Raw genomic sequence first — 19,874 nt, 5'->3', positions numbered from 1 at the left:
GAATATTTTAATCTGAGTGTATTAGTGGACGGAGTTTCAGTGAGTAAAAGGAGGTGGACGAGGCGGTGGGATGTGGAACTGACCGGTTCATTAACTCTCTTGCAGAAAATAGCGAGTGTGAAGACGGCGGCGATGGGCGGAGCTAAGTAACTGGTTATAGACTGGATGTAGTCAAAGAGCTGGCCGCTATGAGTGGACTGGATGATAGGAATCCAAGCGATGCTGACACCAATCAGGACCAAGATAAACAACCTACACACACACACACACATTATTATTATTATTATTATTATTATTATTATTATTATTATTATTATTATTTATGTATTTATTTTCACATCATTTCAGAAGCTGGTTGTTTTTGTAGACAATGTGCGTGCGTGCGTGTGTGTGTGTGTGTATTTGTGTGTGTGTGTGTATTTGTGTATATATGCATGTGTATACTGTATAAGTGTGTACATGTGTGTGCAATGATATAAGTATGTGTCTGTGTGCATGTATGTATTTGCATGTGTTTACGTGTGTGTATGTACGTGTGTGCATATTTATACTGTATGTGTGTGTATGTGTGTGTGTGTATATGTGTGTGCATGTGGTATGTTGTGTGTATATGTGTGTGCATGTAGTATGTTGTGTGTATATGTGTGTGTGTATATGTGTGTGCATGTGGTATGTTGTGTGTATGTGTGTGTGCGCATGCATGTGTACGTGTGTATATGTTTGTGTATGTGTGCGTGTGTATGTGTTTATATGTGTGTGTATGTGCATGTGTATATGTGTGTGTGCAGGTGTGTGTGTGTGTGTGTATATGTGTGTGAGCGCATGCATGTGTACATGTGTATATATGTGTGTGTATGTGCGTGTGTATATATGTATATGTGTGTATATATGTGTGTTTATGTGCATGTGTATATGTGTGTGTGCAGGTGTGTGTGTGTGTATGTGTGTTTTTACCTGCCGGCAATCATCAGCTCCTTTTCGGAGGCTTTGTTGCGGACTTTGGCGTAGATGTCCATGGTGAAGAGCGTACTGGAGCTGTTAAAGATGGAGGTGAGCGAGCTCATCAGTGATGCCAGCATGACAGACAGCATCAGACCCCTGAGACCTACACACACACACACACACACACATACACACACACACACATACACACACACACACACACACACACACATACACACACACACACACACACACATATATATACAGTGGTGATATGGTGGAGTTACAGAGAATCACAAACACATAAGAATCTTATGAAAAGCTGGTACACAATAAAACGCAACAAAAAATTTTTTTATCCACTTTCGGTTACATGTAATGCTTATATTTGTATATATGTATATATTTTTACTTGTCCTTTTTTTATTCATATTTTATATTACATTTTATTTATATTTAGTTTTATTTCAATATTTGTCATATTTTTAGATTTTATTTTTCAATTTATGTTTATATTTATTATTTTATAACTATTTTTAAAAAAGACTAATTTATATTTAATATTTAATATTAGATTTCATTAATATTTAGTTTTAATTTAGATTTGTCATATTTTATAGATTTTTCTGTACATTTTTTTAAATTTATGTTTATATTTATTATTTTATAATTATTTTTTAAAAGGCTCTTATAAAAAATATTTTATATTACATTAAAGATTTAGTTTAAATTCTGTATTTGTCATATTTTTCTAGATTTCCTAGATTTTCTTTAAAATTTATGATTATATTATATTATATTATATTATATTATATTATATTATATTATATTATATTATATTATATTATATTATATTATATTATATTATTATTTTATCATTATTTTTAAAAAGGCTTTTATCTGCCATTGGACATATGAATAACTATTTTTGAATATATCCCAGAAGAAAAAAGAAAAAAAAAATGGTATGGTCTTAAGCATGGATAATATTTTTTTTATCCATTTTCATTTACATGTAATGTTTATATTTGTATATATGTATATATTTTACTTTTTTATTTGAATTTATATTTATATTTATTTAGTTTAATTTATATTTTGTTTATTTATATTTAATATTTTATATTACATTTTATTTATGTTTAGTTATAACTAAATATTTTTTTATCCATTTTCTGTATTTATTTTAGTTGTCTTTTTATTTTAATTTATATTTATATTTATTTAATTTAATTTTAATTAAATTGTATATTGTATCTTAGGTTTAGTTTAAATTTTGATTTGTTATATTTTGATAGATTTTCTACATTGTTTTAAATTTATGTTTATATTTATTATTTTATAAATGACTATTGTTTTATTGTCTTTTTTATTTTAATTCATATTTAATATTTTATATTACATTTTATTTATATTTTGTTTTCATTTATATTTTATATATTTTTATATATTTGTAACATTATTTATATTTATAATTTTATAATTATTTTTTAAAAAAGAAAAAAATATATGGTATGGTATTAAGCAAGGATAATATTTTTTTTTATCCATTTCCGGTTACATGTAATGTGGAACGACCCTGAAACAATTTCCTGTCTTCACTCGGCATCTCCAGTCATTTACTCAGACAGAAAGCTGCTCTAATAGAAAATGAATGAAGACCTTCTGGCCAATCAGAATTGAGAATCCAACAGGGTAAAGAATTCTCACTGATTCAGAAACCTAAAACAGGAAGTTGTAAAGAGAAGTGTCCGATGCTGACCGTCAGGCATGAGATCCACCACCAGTTTGGGGTAGGCGATGTTGGTGCAGCCCACCTCAGTGTCGCAGTACTCTTTACACATCTCAGGAACCACACACGCAACTTCATCTACAGAGGGAAGCACGGAAAACGCCAGAAAATCACACACACACACACACCTGACAACAAATATCACGCAATCTACAATCTAGTGTGTGTGTATTATTGTAGTATAGTGCATCATTGATGATCAGGGATAGTGTGTGTGTGTGTGTATTATAGTAGTATAGTGCGTTATGATGATTAGGGTGAGTGTGTGTGTGTATGTCTGTGTGTGTATTATAGTAATATAGTGCATTATGATGATTAGGGTGAGTGTGTGTGTGTGTGTGAGTGTGAAAGTCGAGAATGAACTGGAAATGAAGTCATAACCAGTATGTAACTTGCTCTATAAAAATCCTCACACACTGTTTTATAGCGATGAATAGCATTCCTGGCTAGTCACGCTCATGTCGAATAACTAGCTAGCTAGCGTTTACAGCAATTACTAACAGTTACTATGGCAACTATCCAACCACACAAACAAAACTAACGATTTTGTTGCTTCATATCTTTGTACTTCTTCATACATTAGCCTTGATGTTAGCTTATTAGTGCTAATGTGTGTGTGTGTGTGTGTGTGTGTCTGACCTGGGTACAGCACTCTGCTGATCATGCCGGGGAACACCATGAGGAACATGGGCAGGAGTTTGAGGTAGCCACACAGAATACAGCCGGCCTTCACATGGGACATGTTCTTAGCCGAGAGACAACGCTGGACGATCACCTGCACACACACACACACACACACACACACACCATGTTAAAATACACATATATATATATATATATATATATATAATACCTGACAGATTTTTTATGTTTCTTGATTATAGTATAGTAATGCATCATTGATAAACAGTGTGTGTGTGTGTGTGTGTGTTTTCTGTCCTTTTCTTGAGACATGTCCTGTCATGTCTGCCTCTTTATCTAATCTTCTTTATGAGTGTTTCAGAAAGTGTGACTGTCTAAGTTTAGGACTCGCTCCATAATGTTCTGCTCAGTCTCAGAGTCCAGTGATAAGGAGTGTGTGTGTGTGTGTGTGTGTGTGTGTACCTGGTCAGTGCACCAGTACCATGCTGCCTGGATGGTGAGGCCGAATATGAGTCCAGGCCAGGGCATGTCTCCGATCAGCGGATCTCTGAAGATGTGGAAGGAGTCTGGACGAGGCGTGTAACACTCAGAGCTGATGTTCCCCACAACGGAGGGAATGGCCTGCATGTACTTCTCCTGAAGACCCTCATAACCTCCAACCTTATCAAACGCTGGACACACACACACACACACACACAGGCAGGATGAGACCATGAGGAAAAAAAGGCACAGGGAAAAGATGGAAATGATGGACAGATGGTGAGGAAAAATGAGGGAGCAAGTAAAGCATGGAAAATAAAATGAGATAGACAGAGGGAAAGATGGAGAGTAATGAGATAAAAAGAAAGAAAGAAAGAAAGAAAGAAAGAAAGAAAGAAAGAAAGAAAGAAAGAAAGAAAGAAAGAAAGGCTGTTTAGGGCAGAGAGGAGGAGAGGAAGGAGAGGTTAGAGGATGGAGAGACAGAGGTGTGTGAATAATGGAGACAGATAAATTATGGAGGAAGACACAATGGAGGATGGACAGAAATGATAAGATGAGAAGGAAAGGAAGAGAGGAACATGTCTCAGCAACAGAGAGAATAAAGATGGAGAGAGTTTAGTGTGTGTGTGTGTGTGTGTGTTCAGTCACCAAAGCCCATGAGGATGAAGGATCCCACCACCATGATGATGGTCTGCAGAGTGTCTGTGTAAATAACTGCAGCGAGACCACCTGCATGAACACACACACTCATTATAACACATTATAACACACATTACACACATTAACACACACACTCATTATAACACATTATAACACACATTACACACATTAACACACACACTCATTATAACACATTATAACACACATTACACACTAACACACACACTCATTATAACACATTATAACACACATTACACACATTAACACACTAAGACACACACTCATTATAACACATTATAACACACATTAAACACATTAACACACTAACACACACACTCATTATAACATTATAACACACATTAACACACTAACACACACACTCATTATAACACATTATAACACACATTACACACATTAACACACACACTCATTATAACACATTATAACACACATTACACACATTAACACACACACTCATTATAACACATTATAACACACATTACACACATTAACACACTAAGACACACACTCATTATAACACATTATAACACACATTAAACACATTAACACACACTCATTATAACACATTATAACACACATTACACACATTAACACACACTCATTATAACACATTATAACATACATTACACACATTAACACACACTCATTATAACACATTATAACACACATTAACACACACTCATTATAACACATTATAACACACATTAACACACACACTCATTATAACACATTATAACACATTATAACACACATTAACACACACACTCATTATAACACATTATAACACACATTACACACATTAACACACACACTCATTATAACACATTATAACACACATTAACACACACTCATTATAACACATTATAACACATTATAACACATTATAACACACATTAACACACACACTCATTATAACACATTATAACACACATTAACACACACACTCATTATAACACATTATAACACACATTACACACATTAACACACACTCATTATAACACATTATAACACACATTACACACATTAACACACACACTCATTATAACACATTATAACACATTATAACACACATTAACACACGCTCATTATAACACATTAAAACACACTCATTAACACATTAACACACACTCATTAACACATTAACACACACTTATTAACACACACTCATTATAACACATTAACACACATTAACACACACTCATTATAACACATTATAACACACATTAACACTCATTATAACACATTAACACACACTCATTATAACACATTATAACACACATTACACACATTAACACACACACTCATTATAACACATTATAACACATTATAACACACATTAACACTCATTATAACACATAAACACACATTAACACACACACTCATTATAACACATCAACACACACTCATTATAACACATTAACACACACTCATTATAACACATTAACACACACTCATTATAACACATTAACACACACTCATTATAACACATTATAACACACATTACACACATTAACACACACACTCATTATAACACATTATAACACACATTAACACTCATTATAACACATAAACACACATTAACACACACACTCATTATAACACATCAACACACACTCATTATAACACATTAACACACACTCATTATAACACATTAACACACATTAACACACACACTCATTAACACATTAACACATGCTCATTAACACACATTAACACACACACTCATTAACACACACTCATTAACACATTAACACTAACACATGCTCATTAACACACATTAACACACACACTCATTAACACACACTCATTAACACATTAACACTAACACATGCTCATTAACACACATTAACACATTAACACACACACTCATTAACACACACTCATTATAACACATTAAAACACACTCATTAACACATTAACACACTTATTAACACACACTCATTATAACATATTAACACACACTCATTAACACATTAACACACACTTATTAACACACACTCATTATAACACATTAACACACATTAACACACACTCATTATAACACATAAACACACATTAACACACTCTCATTAACACATTAACACACGCTCATTATAACACATTAAAACACACTCATTAACACATTAACACACACTTATTAACACACACTCATTAACACATTAACACACACTCATTAACACATTAACACACACTTATTAACACACTCTCATTAACACATTAACACACACTTATTAACACACACTCATTAACACATTAATACACACTCATTAACACATTAACACACACTTATTAACACACTCTCATTAACACATTAACACACACTTATTAACACACACTCATTAACACACACACTCACATACACTCATTAACACATTAACACACACTCATTAACACACACACTTATTAACACACTCATTAACACACACACTCACATACACTCATTAACACATTAACACACACACTCATTAACACACACACTTATTAACACACTCATTAACACACACACTCACATACACTCATTAACACATTAACGCACACTCATTAACACATTAACACATACTCATTATAACACATTAACACATACTCATTATAACACAACACACTCATTATAACACATTAACACACACTCATTATAACACATTAACACACACTCTCATTAACACACACTCATTAACACACACACTAACACACACTCTCTTTAACACACACTCATTAACACACACTCATTAACACATTAACACACAATCTCATTAACACACACTCATTAACACTCTCATTAACACACTCATTAACACACACTCACTAACACACTCTAATTAACACACACTAACATACTCTCATTAAAACACACTCATTAACACACTCTCATTAACACACACCCATTAGAGCCGGACGTCTTAAGGGTTTCACTCACTGTCTATTATAAACTCCTACAATCCATTGACCCCCACATTATTGTTTCTATGGCAACAAATTAGACAGAAGCTTGCATGTGTGTGATTGAGGAGATAAATGGATAAAAACAAATATTAATAAATCCAGTTGTTTATGTTATAAGGGCAATCTGTTGTACTGTAAAACAAATGAAAGCACTCTGCCTCACTGATTATTTTCCTCTAACAGCACCACCCTCACGTGGTTTATTCCTCGAGTCCTGCAGTGACTCATATTCCTGTAGGAGACTCTGAGACACTGAAAGCAAAAGCTTAGATGACATGGGGTTCCGGCTTATCAGAGCACACGGGCAATTAGCCCTAATGCCTCAGATATGGTGCACTAACAGACTCACGTCCCTCCTCGTGAAAAGCTCTTCTGAAAACAATCCTGAATAACAACTGCTGGACTTTACTCTCTGTGTGCTGCGCTGTGCTCTTCACGCCGGAGATAAGAGAGTGCATTACTCTGATCCAGAAATCTCCTGAGGACACGCCTAATGCACCTTCCTCCACTCTCTCTCAAATCATCAGACCAACTCCATGAACAGATCAAGGGGTGAGAGAGAGAGAGAGAGAGAGAGAAAGAAAAAGAGAGAGAGAGAGAGAGAGAAGAAAGAAAGAAAGAAAGAAAGAAAGAAAGAAAGAAAGAAAGAAAGAAAGAAAGAAAGAAAGAAAGAAAGAAGAGAGAGAGAGAGAGAGAGAGAGAGAGAGTGAGAAAGACCGAGAGGGAGATACAGTGAGAGAGACAAAGAGAGAGACAGTGAGACAGAGACAATGAGTCAGAGAGAAAGAGAGAGATAGACAGAGAGAGAGACAGCTAGAGAGACAGTGAGAGAGAGAGACAGAGAAAGTGAGTCAGAGAGAAAAAGAAAGAGAGAGACAGAGAGAGAGACAGCTAGAGAGAGACAGAGAGGGAGAGAGAGCTGGTTCTGGGTAACGTGTTAATTGTGAGAGAGTGAGACAGATAGAGACAGACAGAGACAGACAGATAGAGAGCAGTGTAAGGTGTTCATTGTGAGACAGAGTGTATATTAGTAACGTACCTGTGACAGTGTAGAGTGCAGTGATGAGCAGCAGCATGATAACAGCCAGGTAGATGTTCATTCTCAAAGCCTGGTTAATGAAGATAGCTCCAGAGAACATGTCCGCCTGGTGGAGAGACCTTACTCCGTTATTTAGGAGGAAAAAAGGGGGAATAGGAATTCTCTAGAAAACAGAATTCTCCTTAAACAACAGATTTCTGGGAATTTATGTAAAATATAATTTTAAAAATTGACATATTAATAGCTCGAGATCAACTCCAAACCTTTCATATTATAAAGTATTTTAATCAAGTACTTTTATCATTTAAAGCATTTTGACTCTATGTCTAAATAATATTATAGTACAGAAAATTATTAATATAATTATTAATATATTAAAATATAATTAAAGTAATACATTTTTTAAAATAAAAATCAAAGTATGGAATAATTATTCCCTGATTGATCATTAATTAATTATTGACGAATAAAGAATTACATGCTTATATTTTATTTATGGTATATCCAGAACGTTTATTTTTATGCAAATGAGCAGTTGAGGGTTAAGGGCCTGGCTCAAGGGCCCAGCACTGGCCCCTGGGTGGTCCTGGGATTTAAACTGGGATGTGCTGGGCTTGTGAAGCTTCCACTCAGTAGTTTAATAGTTATAATTACTTAATTAAAACTGTTATATTCCAAGTAAGAGCCCTTAAAGAAGCCAAGCCAACCGTTGTGGAACTTAGTTATCACCATAGCTTCAGAAAGCCACCTTAAAAACATCACAGCTGATCGACACCGTTTGTAATACGGCGGAAATTTCACGGAAATTGACGACTGAACTCCATTTCCATTAAAAGCACTCACTGAGATCTTAGTGAAGATGTAAAGCACCAGAGAGAGGACAGAGAGATACATCCGGATACGCTGACCTCCGAAACGCTTCTTCAGATACTCGGGCATGGTGACCACCTACACGATGAACAGAGACGGTGAAGTGAGATAAGAGGTCATGTCCGTATATAGATAGTCAAAAATATCCGAGGTTATCAGAGTCGGAGTGGAACCGAGGACGGAATGATCTGCTACATGTAGCATAAAGTCCATATATGGTCATGCATATATTATATTCACACCATATCAGTGAAAGCAGACGCCTACCCCGGCCTTGATGTAGATAGGGACGAAGATCCATCCTAGAAGGAGCACTACAACAAGAGCCTAAAAAAAGAAAAGAGAGAAAGATTTTATTTTCATTCCAGATCTTGGACACAATCTATAAACATGAACAAAACTTCAAAATGGTGTAAGGCTATCAAGGCAGCCATCTTGGATTTCCAGAATCATTGAATTTCTTTATGATTTTTGGAATTATTCTTAAGTTTGATGGTGGAATTTCACTGGAAGGTTGATTGTGATGTGGATAATAAACAGCTAGAGCCACCTTCCACCTCTTCTACATGATCTATGACTCTGTTATGTGTTTATAAAGGAGATTATGGTGTTTCAAAACAGCGACAAAACTGTACTGACTACATTTGGAGGGAAAATTTAAAATTGTGTGAGTTTAATATGTTTGTATTTTATTTTATATATGTATCCAAAATATAAATCTAAAAAATAAATCTACATAAATCCAAAAAAAACTGTAAAAAATAAAAAATAAAATTATAATAAAATAATATTATATATATACACTATATTGCCAAAAGTATTCGCTCACCTGCCTTGACTCGCATATGAACTTAAGTGACATCCCATTCCTAATCCATAGGGTTCAATATGACGTCTGTCCACCCTTTGCAGCTATAACAGCTTCAACTCTTCTGGGAAGGCTGTCCACAAGGTTTAGGAGTGTGTTTATGGGAATTTTTGACCATTCTTCCAGAAGCGCATTTGTGAGGTCACACACTGATGTTGGACGAGAAGGCCTGGCTCTCAGTCTCCGCTCTAATTCATCCCAAAGGTGTTCTATCGGGTTGAGGTCAGGACTCTGTGCAGGCCAGTCAAGTTCATCCACACCAGACTCTGTCATCCATGTCTTTATGGACCTTGCTTGGTGCACTGGTGCACAGTCATGTTGGAAGAGGAAGGGGCCAGCTCCAAACTGTTCCCACAAAGTTGGGAGCATGGAATTGTCCAAAATGTCTTGGTATGCTGAAGCATTCAGAGTTCCTTTCACTGGAACTAAGGGGCCAAGCCCAGCTCCTGAAAAACAACCCCACACCATAATCCCCCCTCCACCAAACTTTACACTTGGCACAATGCAGTCAGACAAGTACCGTTCCCCTGGCAACCGCCAAACCCAGATTCGTCCATCAGATTGCCAGATGGAGAAGCGCGATTCGTCACTCCAGAGAACGCGTCTCCACTGCTCTAGAGTCCAGTGGCGGCGTGCTTTACACCACTGCATCCGACGCTTTGCATTGCACTTGGTGATGTATGGCTTGGATGCAGCTGCTCGGCCATGGAAACCCATTCCATGAAGCTCTCTGCGCGCTGTTCTTGAGCTAATCTGAAGGCCACATGAAGTTTGGAGGTCTGTAGCGATTGACTCTGCAGAAAGTTGGCGACCTCTTCACACTATGCGCCTCAGCATCCGCTGACCCCGCTCCGTCAGTTTACGTGGCCTACCACTTCGTTTTTATATTATTTTATACACCTGTGGCCATGGAAGTGATTGGAACACCTGATATATATATATATCAGTATATTGCTACAATATACACTATATTGCCAAAAGTATTCGCTCACCCATCCAAATAATCAGAATCAGGTGTTCCAATTACTTCCATGGCCACAGGTGTATAAAATCAAGCACCTAGGCATGCAGACTGTTTTTACAAACATTTGTGAAAGAATGGGTCGCTCTCAGGAGCTCAGTGAATTCCAGCGTGGAACTGTGATAGGATGCCACCTGTGCAACAAATCCAGTCGTGAAATTTCCTCGCTCCTAAATATTCCACAGTCAACTGTCAGCTGTATTATAAGAACGTGGAAGTGTTTGGGAACGACAGCAACTCAGCCACGAAGTGGTAGGCCACGTAAACTGACAGAGTGGGGTCAGCAGATGCTGAGGCGCATAGTGCGAAGAGGTCGCCAACTTTCTGCAGAGTCAATCGCTACAGACCTCCAAACTTCATGTGGCCTTCAGATTAGCTCAAGAACAGTGCGCAGAGAGCTTCATGGAATGGGTTTCCATGGCCGAGCAGCTGCATCCAAGCCATACATCACCAAGTGCAATGCAAAGCGTCGGATGCAGTGGTGTAAAGCACGCCGCCACTGGACTCTAGAGCAGTGGAGACGCGTTCTCTGGAGTGACGAATCGCGCTTCTCCATCTGGCAATCTGATGGACGAGTCTGGGTTTGGCGGTTGCCAGGAGAACGGTACTTGTCTGACTGCATTGTGCCAAGTGTAAAGTTTGGTGGAGGGGGGATTATGGTGTGGGGTTGTTTTTCAGGAGCTGGGCTTGGCCCCTTCGTTCCAGTGAAAGGAACTCTGAATGCTTCAGCATACCAAGACATTTTGGACAATTCCATGCTCCCAACTTTGTGGGAACAGTTTGGAGCTGGCCCCTTCCTCTTCCAACATGACTGTGCACCAGTGCACAAAGCAAGGTCCATAAAGACATGGATGACAGAGTCTGGTGTCGATGAACTTGACTGGCCTGCACAGAGTCCTGACCTCAACCCGATAGAACACCTTTGGGATGAATTAGAGCGGAGACTGAGAGCCAGGCCTTCTCGTCCAACATCAGTGTGTGACCTCACAAATGCGCTTCTGGAAGAATGGTCAAAAATTCCCATAAACACACTCCTAAACCTTGTGGACAGCCTTCCCAGAAGAGTTGAAGCTGTTATAGCTGCAAAGGGTGGACCGACGTCATATTGAACCCTATGGATTAGGAATGGGATGTCACTTAAGTTCATATGCGAGTCAAGGCAGGTGAGCGAATACTTTTGGCAATATAGTGTATATATATATATATATATATATATATATATATATATATATATATATATATATATATATATTTATATATATATATATACATATATATATATATATATATATAATTTAAATTTTATATTTATTTATATTTATTAATATATTTATTTTTATATTGCTGATATTAAAATATATAAATAAGTATAAAATAATTCTAATATATTTATTTATTTAATTTTTACTCACATTCCACTAAAATCCTCTGATCGTGATTTTTTTATATTTATTTAATAATTATTATTATATTTATTTTTATATTGCTGATATTAAAATATATAAATAATTCTAAAATATTTTATATATATATATATATATATATATAGATAGATAGATAGATAGATAGATAGATAGATAGATAGATAGATAGATAGATAGATATTTTTTTCCACCTACATTCCACTCAAACCCTCCGATGGCGATTCCCGCAGCCGCCCCGGTTCCTGCCAGACCCACGAAATGCCCACTGCCGATGTTACTGGCAAACAGAGACGCTCCAATCTGAAGGAGGAAATAAGTTAGTGATTAGAAAAGCAGCAGGATTTGACACAACACAGCTGTACAATCATTACACCAGAATACCACACGTGTATTCACTCAGCAATCTCAGCAGCACACTTCGGGTGTGTCTCCACAAGACCAAGGTCGCAATCAGGTCATTAAGTAAAGGATAATCTGCCAGCATGTACTGTACGGATCATTTCATCAGCTAATGGTTGTAATTAGCGCTGTTTAATCTATTAGCACTGAGATGCTGATAGACCTAAATTATTAACAGAAAGCTAAAGTGTGTGTGTGGGGGGGAGTAATGCATAGGGAAGAGTGCAAAGGAATTTAAAATATACCACTATGGAGTTCTCGAATCTGATTGGTTAGAAGCTTTTCTTCATCAGCAGCTCTGACTGTAGTTCAGCTTATACAGTAAAGTTTATATAGCAACAACCTAATAATAAACATGCTGAACTCTTTAACAGTACAGTGGTGGAATGGAAGTGGGACGCTGTCAATCAGTTTAAACAAATGAATGATGTTCTGGCTGTGAGGCTGACAGAAAATGAGTCAGTGTTGGCTTTCAGTGTGTTTTAGACATGTGTTGGAGAACCTTACACAGAATTTTACTGGTTGAAGATGAAATTTGAGCTGCTTTTTAGATGAACAAACACTCGGAGTGTCTCAGGGAGCAGAAATGGGTTTGATATCATCATTTACTTTGAAGATACAGACATTTTTGTGGAAAAAAAGATCATTTTTGGAACTTTTCTATGAATATATCGCTCCTAGTAGGCTAGGGAAAAACAGAAAAACTTCTGAAACACTACTAAATACTTAAAGTCCAGAGTACTTTTGTATGAGCTTCATATTAACCACCACCATGGAGTGAGACATGACAAAGACATTCAATCATCAACATAGACACAATAAAACAGGAGCAAACTCCATGTTTGGGGCTCTGGGAAATATGTATATATATATATATTATTAGTACTATTAGTAGCGTCATTGAGGGACTGACTGTTTGTAGCTGCTATAATAGCTAGTTACAATAGGAACTAGCTTGTTTCCTCGACATTAAAGCTCAGAATACATTTATAAAAATTTATGGTAAATGAGATGGATGTAAGACTTCTTCTAAATGATCTCCTGTTGGCTCGCACCCCGCCACCTCATCATTGATTATTTCCTATAACAACACACTACCCAGGAATACTCCAGGTTTACAGCTGTAAAGTCTCTTGAGTCTGAAACTGATAAGGTCTGTGAATTCAGAAAGACATCTCCACCATTACGGCATCATAAAATCTTTTCTCCCCGCTCCATTTGGCTCGGAGATCATCCTTCCTGCAGGATACTTGTAAATGATGGGCCATTTTCAGCCAGGATTTGCATTGAGCAGCTCACTGATTTGGAGCGAGATGAATGACACTCAGCTGTTGTTCACTTTTACTCAAACAAAGATAAGCTTGGGCTTTTAATGCCTTCTGATATTTTATATTCCTGGAGGCCATCCACCAAATCCTAGTGACGAGTGAGTAAGGAGCGAGTGGAAAAGCGGCAAGAAGAAAACCAATACTTTGCCATAAGCAAAATCTGATCTGATAAGACTAACACTGAACTTTATGAACAGGTGTTGTGCAACATGTGGCACTTCTAATGTCACTTCTAATGAATGAAGTTGAATAGACATTTGGAAAGAGCCATGACAAGCCATGAGATCAGAGGATATGTCTGTACCCCTCCTAAGACATCTGGGGATCTGAATAATTCTCCAGCTTTAAAAAGGCACATCATAAACAAAGGGCAGAGTGAAGACTTCAAGAAGGTCAGAAATACCAATTTGGCACAAATGTCAGACTGAGAAAATGGAGTAGAAGAGTTTTAGTTAAAAGAGTGACCAAAGCTAGGTGATATTCCGGCTGTTTTTTTTTGATGACAGGTTGGTGGCGTGGGCGATTTGTTCTATTTTTAGCCCAAGCTTGGTGGCACGACTTCCTGTGAGGAGCCTTGACATGGAATGCTTGGCTTGGGTCAGTTCTTTGTAAGCAGCCATACAGTTTACATACAGTACTGGTCATATTGGTCATATTTTTGGGCGGCTAGTACAGATTATCTCCAGAATGAATTTGATAGATTTTGGTCTTGTGTAAACTGTGTATTTATCAGCTCCATTTTTTTAGGTTGAATCCACGTGTGAAGAAACTCACCGGCCACCACACCATGCTGCGTCCAGCCAAGAAGAATCCACCGACCGTGGAGCGATTCGTCCTCACCATAGCCTAAGATGGTGGAGAGGAACATAACAGAATTCAGTAAACCTTCACAAAAACACTGAGTCATTAGTGAATCATCACCTTTATCTAACAGGTCTGACACCATGACAATGTAAAACTGTTAAAGAATTTATGTTACTCATTAAAAAGACAGCATTTAGACTTTAACACATCCTCATAGGCCTGAAGAAACTGAAAGTGAAATTGTAACTTTCATGAAAGCGGGAGGAGAGTTTTAGAAAATGGATGATTTTTGTTGTTTGTTTAACAATAAAGGAATAATATCAGCTTACACTATATTGCCAAAAGTTTTGGGACACCTCATTGAGTCCAGGTGTTGTTTTTCAGAGGTTGGACTCGGCCATTTAGTTCCAGTGAAAGGAAATCTTAATGCTTCAGGTTCATACCAAGACATTTTGGACAATTTCATGTTTTGTGGGAACAGTTTGGGGATGACCCCTTCCTGTTCCAACATGACTGCACACCAGTGACCAAAGCAAGGTCCATAAAGACATGGATGAGTGAGTTTGGTGTGGAGGAACTTCACAGAGTTCTGACCTCAACCTGATAGAACACCTTTGGGATGAATTAGAGCGGAGACTGCGAGCCAGACCTTCTCGTCCAACATCAGTGCCTGACCTCACAAATGTGCTTCTAGAGGAATGGTCAAAAATCCCCATAAACACACTCCTAAACCTTGTGGAAAGCCTTCCCAGAAGAGTTGAAGCTGTTATAGGTGCAAAGGGCGGGACAACTCCATATTACATTCATGTGCATGTAAAGGCAGGTGTCCCAAAACTTTTGGCAATATAGTGTAGATCATTGTTAAATCAAACCCTGATCTCAGCACCATCATAATTTTATAATCTGATCATCATGTCAAATACAAACTGTTTGGAGTATGCAACATTGCAAAAACATTTGATGGCCTTGGCACAAAGGGCTACTCATCACAAACACATCACCATGGAAACACCAGCCTCATGGTGAAGCATAGTGGTGGTAGCATCGTGTTTAGAAGAAGCACTGTTTAAAACCCCAGAAGCAAACCACATCCTTGTTCCTGAATTTCTTGGTTACTTGGTTACTATTTGAGTCTATAATGAACTACACTGACCTGTTAGTTCCTCAGGAGCTCTCGGTTGCACAATTCCATCTGACTATAAACTGTTGTAGAAAGTTTTCTTTATCAACATTTACATTATTTACTGTCCGGTGTCACCCAAATGAGGATAAGGTTCCATTCTGAGCCTCAAGGTTTTTCCTCACCATCGTTGCCTCAAGCTTCTCATTAGGGATAAATATTAGAGAGATTTTTTTTTAAATAATAATAAAAATAAGACAGAAAAAAAATGTGAGTGAAAATCGAGAAATACAAGGAAGTAAAATTCTAATCTTATTTTGGTGACATATATAAATGTGTGGTGTTTGTTATTGTTGACTTGCAGTACAAAAAAATGTTAATTCAATTTATTTATTTATTTTTTATGCATTTGTAAGTCAGTCTTAAATAAATAAACAAATTAATAAATAAATTAAGATTTATAACTAACTAACTAAATATATATATATATATATATAATATATATAATATATATATATATATATATATATATATATATATATATATATATATATATATATATATTAATCTGAGCATTCTCTGTTTTATGTGAGTGAACTGCACTGTAATAACCCCATGTAATAAACTCCAATAAACTCTCACAGTGTAAACAATTTCTGTAAATTCTCCACTAAACCCTTTGCTTCAATCAGTGCAACCATTTTAGCATGAACTACCAGATCATTTATCTGTGTATCTGCTGCGACTTTACTGTAACAACACAGTAAACATTCCTTATTACCATTAACCTTACTGTAACCCAGAGCACTAAAACATTTACACCACACATCAATCCAACCTCACATGGCTAATCTTTACTCACTTTAGTTACTTGTTCATCATGAGCTCGGTTTTCAGAAAAAAAAGCTTCAGTTCTTGTAGTGAAGCAGAGGGAAATGTGAGGATTTTAAAGCTAAACAACACTAGGTAACGTTAGATTAGCCAGATACATTGGAAAAATGGATGAATGAAATGTTAGCAAGTGAAAAACATCATAAAGGTGTAGTATACAATCTCAGTAAATCTAAATATAACACTATTAAACCCATAGCTAGACATTTCCAAGTAAAAACACACTCTAGCATGCTTTTATTTTAAGCTAGGAAACAGATGCTTAAAACTAGCAGATTTATCTGGCAGTAGAAAAGACCTAGCAATAGAAATGTCTAGAAATAAATTCCTAGATTTTATGTACTGTAATCGTATAACCCTGTAATGTAGGAAATGCTAAAAAAATAATCTTGGAGATATTTTTGTATATTTTCTGTGCATATTGCTAATAAGATATTTTACTTATTACAGTAACAACACCATAAAAAATTGTGTCATTAACTTTAGGTTAAATTGGGTGCTGTAAAATAAAAAGTTAAACAAACAAACAAATAAATAACAACATAAATAAATAAATAAATAAATAAATAAATAAATAAATAAATAAATTTACCTCAAGAAGCACCTGTTTTTTTCAGTTCATTTTCAATAGGTAGGTCAAAAAAAATTATAATTTCTTTAAAGTGTTTTTTAAGTGTTATTTTATTTATTTTTATTAGTGTTTATTTTTATTTTATTTCATTTATTTACTTATATTTTTTGTTTTTTTTTATTACTGAACTCTCAGAATCCATCCCTTTTTCTCATTAATTGTTATTTGTACAAAAATTATCACTGTATAATTGTAAATCTTATATATATATTTTTATATGACCTGAAATAAAATAACTGATTTAATAACCTTTTTTTTTTAAATCAGACTTTTAAGATTTATTTAATGTGGTGATTTTATTTTTATAATTATCGTGTAGTCCTGTAAAAAAAAAAAAAAAAAAAGTTTTATATTTAAATGTGGCATATAAACTGCACTAAAATATGCTATAAATTTTACTTATAATATTTCCCAGAAATCTGTTGCTAGGAATACTAGGATAATTTTTCTTTGCCTGTTTACACTGTAGTTTTCTATTCCATATTGAACTATGAACAGATTCAGGATTCCCAGTGATTAGGAACAGGATTGGGAAAAGAGTGAAGAGTTGAAAGGGTTAACGGATCTCTTGATAAACCTTGTTGGAAAAAGGTCAGCAAAAAAGCTGGAAGATAAATCGAGCGAGCGGACTCACCCATATCCCCACGGCCAGGACCACCACGAAGTAGATGACGATAACGGAAATATCCGCTGGGTTGTTGATGGCAATGACAGTTCCATTGTTCTGGCCGCTGCTGCGGACCATGGAGAAGCCGAAATAATCCCAGGTCATCGTGGCGATGCTTGCGATTGTCTAGCCCTCGTCCTCAGACTGACACACACCTGGTCACACACTCAGGTAAAAATACTGATACGTGTGTGAGCGCATGCGCGATGTACACACCTCATAACTCACCTGTGCACCTGCCACTGAGAGAGAGAGAGAGAGAGAGAGAGAAACACACACACTTGGTGATACTCAGGGTTAATTATCACAGATCGTTCGCCGTCAGAACTCAGGTGAACTGACTGAAGCTGTTAATGTTCAACTCACACGGAAGAAAATTCCACTAAATACACAGAATTCCTACTAATTCTAAAATCTTCTAATTTGTCTAGGAATATCTTCATGGATATCTTCCGTGGAAGTGTGTACATCTGCAGTAAAGTAAAGCAAAATAGTCTAGACAACAAGAAAAAATATGACATGAGACCTGAAGAAGCTTCATCTTGGACATTTATATTCTAAATGTCCACTAAACACATTAAAAACGTCCCTGTTTCTTTTTCATTCCACCGTGTTCTTCACAAAGCTCAGATATCAGGATTGTTCACTTTAGTTATTATTAGGTTATGTGTGGAACACTCAGTTATAGGAAAATAATCAACAACATGAAGTTTCTGAGCACTGAGACGCTCAGATCCAAAGCCAGTGTAGATTTACACTGCAGTCAGGGCTCTATCTCTCTCTGTCCATCTCTCTATCACACAATCTCTCTCTCTCTCTGTCAGTCTCTTTATATCTCTCCCTCCATCTCTCTCTCCCATCTCTCTCTTTCTGCATCTATCATGCTCTCTCTCTCTCTCTCTCTCTCTCTCTCATTTAACTCTTAAATTGATCATAAGTTCCTGGTTACACAAATTCACTTGGAGAGGAGAACCTGGAACATAGGAGAGGAGAACCTGAAACACAGGAGAACCTGGAGCACAGGAGAGGAGAACCTGGAGCATAGGAGAGAAGAACCTGGAACACTTGGAACACAAGAGAGGAGAACCTGGAGCACAGGAGAGGAGAATCTGGAACACAGGAGAGGAAAATCTGGAACACAGGAGAGGAGAACCTGGAGCATAGGAGAGAAGAACCTGGAACACCTGGAACACCTGGAACACAGGAGAGGAGAACCTGGAGCACAGGAGAGGAGAATCTGGAAGACAGGAGAGGAGAACCTGGAACACAGGAGAACCTGGAACACAGGAGAACCTGGAGCACAGGACAGGAGAACCTGGAACACAGGAGAGGAGA

General features: G+C 36.5%; 1 protein-coding gene across 1 annotated transcript in view; it reads right to left on the bottom strand.

Annotated features, from left to right (window-relative positions):
* The window catches only part of slc5a1 (solute carrier family 5 member 1), a 26,289-nt gene extending 7,482 nt beyond the window's left edge, over positions 1–18,807 (bottom strand). Inside the window, exons 1-12 of the mRNA XM_058411194.1 lie at positions 18,507–18,807; positions 15,201–15,272; positions 12,895–12,999; positions 9,654–9,713; positions 9,360–9,464; positions 8,517–8,622; positions 4,505–4,585; positions 3,839–4,047; positions 3,374–3,509; positions 2,705–2,812; positions 955–1,105; positions 84–252 (exon numbers count right to left, since the gene is read on the bottom strand). Of these exons, the coding sequence (XP_058267177.1) occupies positions 84–252; positions 955–1,105; positions 2,705–2,812; positions 3,374–3,509; positions 3,839–4,047; positions 4,505–4,585; positions 8,517–8,622; positions 9,360–9,464; positions 9,654–9,713; positions 12,895–12,999; positions 15,201–15,272; positions 18,507–18,644 (1,440 nt within the window). The 5' untranslated portion in view covers positions 18,645–18,807. The remainder of the gene's footprint in view (positions 1–83; positions 253–954; positions 1,106–2,704; positions 2,813–3,373; positions 3,510–3,838; positions 4,048–4,504; positions 4,586–8,516; positions 8,623–9,359; positions 9,465–9,653; positions 9,714–12,894; positions 13,000–15,200; positions 15,273–18,506) is intronic.
* Between the last annotated feature and the right edge of the window lie 1,067 nt (positions 18,808–19,874).

Source organism: Hemibagrus wyckioides, linkage group LG16 (genome assembly GCF_019097595.1).
Source record: "Hemibagrus wyckioides isolate EC202008001 linkage group LG16, SWU_Hwy_1.0, whole genome shotgun sequence".
NCBI classification, from domain to species: Eukaryota; Metazoa; Chordata; class Actinopteri; order Siluriformes; family Bagridae; genus Hemibagrus; species Hemibagrus wyckioides.
This window is presented reverse-complemented; position numbering and strand designations above follow the sequence as displayed.